We start from the raw sequence: 7,211 nt of genomic DNA, 5'->3' as shown, positions 1-7,211 counted from the left end.
GGTGCAGAGGAAAAGATGCATCCGCCTGCTGGCAGTCAGGCCACGGTGATAGGCAGCAGCGAGAAGCAAGCAACGGCAGCACGACATACAGCAGCACGCGCGCGCCTCGCTTCTCTCCCTCCATCTTCGTCTAAGCGGGGGATTCTGGGCCGCTCGTGGTCCCCGACCACCTCGCCATCATGGGATCTGTCTCTCGCGTCTATGCGCGAGACCCGTCGCGACCCTTTCCCCGTCCCTGCCCGCTCACAAGCTCTCGTATCCGGCTTTTGCGTTCAGCCTTATCTGCGCCGGCGTTGGCGGCCTACGTACAGGCGTAGATGGGGTTAAGCTCGCGCGAAAAAAGCAATATTTCGAGCAGCTGGTCTTACCACCCTTCCCACTTCACGTGGCTATTGACCGTGTCTATGCTCTCGTGAAGATGCCAAAGCGAATGCCGATGGCGCGCGAGCCCGGCTGCCTGACCTCGCGGCAATGCGCGGTCTTGCTTTCATTACCGCCGCCGCCGCCGCCGCCGCCGCCGCCGCCGCCGTAAGTGAGGAGATAGTCCAGGATACGGCAGCACTGGTCATCTAGGGGCTAGGAAGCAACGTTCCCGTGGGCTAGAGGACAGAACAAGAGAGAAAAATTTTTCTCCCTCATCCTCAGCTCTATACCGATAAGCCTCGTCGGCATGACCGGTGTTTGACTATCGAGAAAGAGGCGTTGGAGTTGAAAGGCCGGCGCCGGCGCTCTAGTTCAGGGCACAGGCTTTTCTCGGGGAGGCGTTTTTTGAGGCTGGCGAAAGTAGAGGCACCGCCTAGAGGCTTGAACTTGGAATCTAGACACCGAGAGAACAAGCCGCGGCGCCACCCGGCTTCTCCTTTTGAAGGCCGCTCTTGACAGTAGCTGAGACCCTGAAGGATCGCACCGCCTGTGCGTCCGTGTGTTGATGATAGACTGCAGACGTGTCCATGAGCGCGCAATCGGCGGCATCTCGACTTTCTCTCCCTCTACCGCCCCCTCCCTCGTCGAGCTGCCTCGCGACGTCGATGGATTTTACCTGGCATCCCATGCGTACACCAACCGCCATGCACAGTGAGCTTGGAAATACCTGGCCCCACGAAAGGAAGCATGTCATGGTTGAGGGCTGAGCTGACTGCATCTCAAGGAGCAAACGAAGGACGCTTCCAACCCCGCTCTGTGATGCCAACCACGAAAACAGGCGCAGGTGGCGATGCATGTCGGAAGAGGGAGATGCGCTACTGCTCACCTGGAGTGTTGAAGCAGCTGGAACACATGTTCCGAAGCTTGTACGGCTGAACAACTGGCTAAGAATCCTCTCTGGCTTCTCTCTCGGCGAACAGCGTGTGGGAGATCACCCCCTAGCTGCGTTCATAGGGACACTTGCGCTGGCAAACACGGTGTACGAAAGCCGTCCGCTATGTTGGACCTTGTGAGAAGTGTCATACGGGGTTCGGAGGGCTGACATGGAAGTAGAAGTCCGATAAACTGCGGACATTACCACCTATGCGGCCATTCTTTCCGCCATCTCTGGCTTTACGACGTATCTCGGACTCGTACGTCCAACAAGGCAAGTCAAACGATGAAAATCTGTGACTTGTTCGGTTACTTCATATCCGAAAGCCTGTCCAACGGTACAAAAACATTGACATACTTCCAGAAACTGTCGTCTTAGGGCCGAGCATACCGGGCTTTCTGACTTTCCTAACACCCGCATCAAGCAGACATTGGCCTGTTTGAACATCTTGCCTACCGAGCAGGATCCTCTCACTGTTGCTTCCGCTGATCAGATGACCATTTCACGCAGCAGCTGAGAACCTGTCAGTGTTGTGGCTGCCGCTTCTCAACGCCACAGCATGATCAAGCATTAGCCGATACGGCAGACACAACGAATGTCGAATCGATTGAAGCCTCGAATGCATTCGCTGAACCTGTGTGATAAACGACTCAACAATTCTCTCGCAGGTTCCGACGGTTCCGCTAGCCTCAACTACCAACTCAACGTACACTACTACGCAAATCTTACGAGCAGCGCGACTAAAAACTCGCTCAAAGAGCCCTGTAGATGGCCCACATGGCGCGCCTGGTCCATGATAGGTTACCCCGCACTATCGGAGATATGTTGACCTAGCGGCGCACACAACGCACGTCCTCGACCACAGCCCCTCGGCTCTTGAGTTTCTTTGACTCATGGACCCTTCATGCTGAGACCACAATTGCCGCAGAAGCCTTTCATTTGGCGACGACGGTAAGCATGAAGTTCTCCCAAGGGATCGTCCAGGAGGCCGGCGGCATTCCCCGGCCGTAGGATCCGGTAGCATGTCGTCGGCTTTCCGGGGAAGGTGTACACATGGGGAATGCCGTGTGATGCGATAATGCATTGATGATGGCTTTTAGCGAGCGGTTGCGGCGGCCGGGGCGGGCGCTCGCTTGCACATCAGGGACTTTACGCGCGGTCTTCACGTAAAAAAAGAAACATGCTTTGACCCCCCCTTCGGAAGTAGCTCCTATCCAGACCGGGGACTCGGAAAACTTCTCTTGCGCGGTTGCTTTTCCATTGCCACTGCGTATATGCCGCCTAATAACTCTGTTAACAAGGCCGCCCTTTTTTCTTCTATAGCATGCTTGCTTCGTATTATTTCGCGCAGTTTGCGTTCATGTTTATGCCTTAATAAGGCAGCGATATATGGCCGAAAATAAATCAACTGCATTGAAACCGCATCATCAGTGACAACCGATGCGTCCTTGCTGGCCTTGATTCTAAGGTCATTGCATTGTCCTCGGCATCGTTTACTCAGAGAAAGAACCGGAATGCCGTCCCGAATCATGCCCGGTCACTAGAAACAACATCTGGATGGGAATCTTGATGCATTTGATGTCCTGCTGGTTATCTCCCATGGTACGTTGCAGCACTTCATGCGGTTTGTACGTGTGTTATATCTATTTGTCCGGTATTCTCTCCAGATACAATGAGAAATACGTTAGTATCTTAAACTTACATCCTGCTCGTCAGTTTCCGTTCTTTTATTTCTCTTGCGGAAGCTTTTGTTTTGAATATACTCATGCTTCAACCTCCGTTGTGATAGCTAAGCACACGAACTTTATTTCGAAGGATCAGGCGATTGGTAGACCAAAAGTTCGAGAACTAATAGCCATTCACCCCCGGAGCGGTTTTTATTCACACGTATTGGACCGAAAAAATGAAAGACGACAGTACACTATTTCCAGTCCCTGTTTATTCGTCTCATATTCTCTGACAGCATGGCATCTGTCCGTCATGTCACATATTATAAACCCAATCTCTGTCGTCACGGGACACCCTATTCACCAAATACTACGGATAGCAGCCCCCCGTGGAGAATAGATGGCCTCTGGCATATCAGGATCAGAAAATCCAAGTTAGGCAGATGTATGATGTTTGCCAGAATCCCAGCTCCTTGTCTCGCGGTATTGTATCGGGGCTTTGATCCTTTCACAGTTACGGAATAGCGCTGCGATAGCCAGCACATTAAGTTGGGAAGATATCACTTCTGTCGGGGGGAAAGATTAAACGGTGCTGTTTAAAGACTTTTGCAACACGCTTTGGCAACCTTTTGGATGTGAGCTACGTACGGAGAAGTTGATTTTTCGATATCTTGAGAGTGCGTAGTCCGTAATCGAAGAACACATTATGTGTTCGCAGGAGATCCGTTACATTGAATTCGCGGTGTTCACGAAAACCTGATATCCTTGGTGACTTTAATGTACTACCAAACATACTTGCAAGGTCCAATGCTTGATTCTATGTGTGAGATGAAAAAAAAACAAAAACAAGGACTTCTACGTTCGCCTGACCACTTCAAATCCCTATGTACATGACCCGACGCTACCTCGATCTATTTCTGTGGCATTGGCTCCATGGTCTCTTCGCCAGTTAGTTCGACGACGAATTTTTGGGTTCTGCCCGGTCGATGTCCATTGCAACCGGGAAACTAAAGAAGCATATCGCTTGATTCGTGAAATGAAGTCAATCGTCCCGCGATGCATTTCCGAGCTTGTATTCTCTGTGGCCCAGAAAACGGCCGTCCGCATGTTTCGGAGCAAAGGTAGAAAAAGTTTGGTATGTAGTTTCTTCCCAGTGATTCAATACAAGTTAAAGTGCCTCGAAATAGTCTGTAGACCCAACACGCTTGAAGGACTGTTGCGCACAAGATGCCTTGGTGTCCTGCATCCTCATGTCCAATTGACAATAGTATCGTTCTCCTGTACAGCACAGCGGGAAAGTGCTTGATTTGGTAAGTAGATGCCAGAGTCGTTAGTGGTACAGCGTGCGGGCACTAGCTGACTTGTTTGGCTGCTTGGGTCGTTGGTAACTGATGGAAGTCGATAGCGGCAGCCGTCGGCGGTAGAGTGCCATGTCGATGTAAAAATATTGTCTACTAAGAGGTTTTCAAGGATATTAGCTACGGATGAAGGTTTTGGCACAGGGCGCGGGGCGGCAGGCGATACCATGAGGGCATTCTCCAGAGAAACAATGGTCATGATCTCCTGACATAGGATGAAAGGGCAATTGAGCTGACATTGAAACGAGTCTTTTTTCTTGGCTTTCACAATATCGCTTCCAATGTCAAAGCGAGAGAGGACAAAGGTCGAAGTGGTGCTCCCCAAGACTACCTAGATCAGCAACAATGACGTCATCGCGGATACATCCACCTACTTTTTTCGGCAACAGCCACGAATTACTTACACTTGCTCACAAGAACTTGATAAGGGTATCGGAGGAGTTGGAGTTTTCATGCAAGCACCTTACGATCCCTATTGAGAAATGGATAGCCATGGGAGCCACAGCGACAAACTCAACCCTGCAAAACGCTGACGCTGTGAGCCTGTATCGAGTACACTGCACAAAGAACACGGAATACCTCTGCGTGCGTAGGCATTTTCAGCGGTGTGTCGTGATATGCAAAATTAAAGATCCGGACGGAACCGGACGGACTGCACTCGCTATGGCTTTTTCACACGAACAACGCAATGAAACCGACAATAAATTTTCAAAGTATGGAATGCACACTCAATCAATGCTGTTCAAGACTCGCGAGAGCCTGTGGCCCAGAAGAATGGCACTGCAACGACGACGACGTGAAAACGGTGCTGAAAACGGCAAAAGGACAAAGTTGTGCGAAACGCGGGATTCAGTGCCATGCACCTGAGTGGTTGATATCAAGTCGAATGGAACACAGCCCGTCACGAGTCGCGGGACACTTGGAAGCAAGCTTTGGTGATTTGCAAACCTGGTGAGGGTGCAGCTGATGAGCATCGTCAAATTGTTTCACGTTCCAATGGTCTGGCGCACAATGCGCGTGGAATTGTGGAGTTGTTCCTCAAACGTGCTCGTTACCGACCCCAGACAAGTCTCAATGCGATTGTTTTAGCCACTCCGCTGGATAGTTAAGCGTCTGTCGAGGGCAATCGAGGTTTCATGTGAGTTGCGTGGAGGTGTCAGGCCGGAACAGGAAAATTGGGGATCTGGTGAGTGGCATGTTGGGTCTGTTGCAGGAATGCACGTCGAGACGAATTGCGCGTTTCGTGCAACAAAGACTCATGCCGACAATCTCAAGCATGAGACGGCAGGTAGAGTAGTGGATAAACACGTTGTGGGTGCTGAAGAGGCTCATTGCAGTCGTTTTGTTGTTCATGGTCCATACTCCTCTTCAGTTTGGTTCGAGTATTCCCTTTACTATTGCCGTTGGAATTGCTAGGGTATTCTCTCCTTAACGCTCGAGGATTCCTCAAGCCGGCTAAGCGGTGCTTTCACAGTGACACGGTTCGACAGGCAGACGTAAGGACGTGAACTGGATTGCCGTGTAAATGCCTGACCCTATGTCACGATACCGGCAAGGAAACTCAGCCCATATCCCCAATCGTCCCCTTTGATCCGAGAATTTTTGAGAGCAGGCAACCGTTTCGAAAAAGCAACACCGAGCACCCTTCCTTATCCCATCACAAGCCCATTTTAACGGGTCTTGGCCTGAGCCTTGGGAGCCGAACCCTTCGCACCCTGCTTGCTCTGGATCCTCTGGGTCTGGCCCTTGGCGGCGCCGGCGGCGGACTTGGCCTTCTCAGCCTTCTTCTTGCTCTCGGAGGCGGTCTTCTTCTCCTTGGCGGCGGTGATGGCCTGCTGGCGGGCGGCGGCGCGGGCCTCGGGGCGCTGGGAGCGGCGCTCCTTGATCACATCGAGCGAAGCACCAACGATGGCACGCTGGGCCTTGACGGTGCGGCGGGAGCGCTTCTTGGCGACCTCCTGTAGTTGTTCAATCACGCATTAGCCCCTGTCGACGGATATTCTGCTCCTGCGCAGCCCATCAAAGCTTCGGCGCCGCCTCGTCCTGATGCCCATCTCCAATTGCGGTGCGGATCCGGTGTCGACTAACCTCAGAGATACCCTTCTTGTGCTGTCTCCTGTAGAGAGTGGTCCAGGCAATGCGGCGGGGGTTCTTGCGCTGGAGGAACAGGCTCTCGGACTTGCCGCACTGGAAGCGGAAGATCTTGCTGTCGCCACGGACGTAGAGCTTGCCCTGTACTCGCAGAAAGATAGGCGTCAGCGAATGTGTCCCGACGTGAGCGCAGCGGGGGCGGTGCCGCCTCTGCTCGTGCCGTCGGGGCGCGGCGGAAATGTCGCGGACGGTCGACGCAGCGCTGGGCGCGGGGAAAAACCACGCACCTTGCCCGGGTAGATCTTCTGGCCGCTGAAGGTGTCGTCGTAGGTCCGCATGTTGACGGTGTTGCGATGATGCGGTACCCGTGGAGTCGCTGTGTCGTTAGTTCTCGATGTCGTCGGCGACCAGGTGTGCTAGAATTTGGGTAAGCGGACGTTTGTGCGGCGGAGGAACATCGGCCCGTCATCTGATTGGCGGGAGACGCGCACTTGCGTTTGCGAGGCCTTGGCAGCCGATCATCAACCTCATCTCCTTCTCACCCACTACTCCGCCTGCTATTACTTCCCTGTCAAGGCCAGAAACACGCCGTCTAGCTTCGCAAAGCGGCCGCTCTCCAGTTTGCACCTGAAGTGTGCCAGTCAGACCATCTTACACTCACGTGACTTCAATTTTATTGCATTCCACTAATCCTACGCCTAGTCTCTGGAAAAGGCGTCCTCTTGACGCCGTTTGAAGACCTCTATCGCCGATTGAAACTCGGTTTCCCCCTTGGTATTCCCTTTCGTAGTCGTCGTT

General features: G+C 52.7%; 1 protein-coding gene across 1 annotated transcript; it reads right to left on the bottom strand.

The window, feature by feature from the left end:
- Positions 1–5,992: 5,992 nt before the first annotated feature.
- Positions 5,993–6,751, bottom strand: BKCO1_1800083 (60s ribosomal protein l24; the record flags this gene model as incomplete). Its single annotated transcript, XM_020271864.1, has 3 exons — positions 5,993–6,280; positions 6,411–6,554; positions 6,701–6,751. The coding sequence occupies 3 exons, from the start codon at positions 6,749–6,751 to the stop codon at positions 5,993–5,995; spliced, it is 483 nt and encodes a 160-aa protein (XP_020131592.1).
- Between the last annotated feature and the right edge of the window lie 460 nt (positions 6,752–7,211).

This window comes from Diplodia corticola (genome assembly GCF_001883845.1).
Source record: "Diplodia corticola strain CBS 112549 chromosome Unknown scaffold18, whole genome shotgun sequence".
In the NCBI taxonomy this organism is placed as follows: domain Eukaryota; kingdom Fungi; phylum Ascomycota; class Dothideomycetes; order Botryosphaeriales; family Botryosphaeriaceae; genus Diplodia; species Diplodia corticola.
The sequence above is the reverse complement of the archived record's forward strand: the minus strand, read 5'-3'. Positions and strand labels throughout refer to the sequence as shown.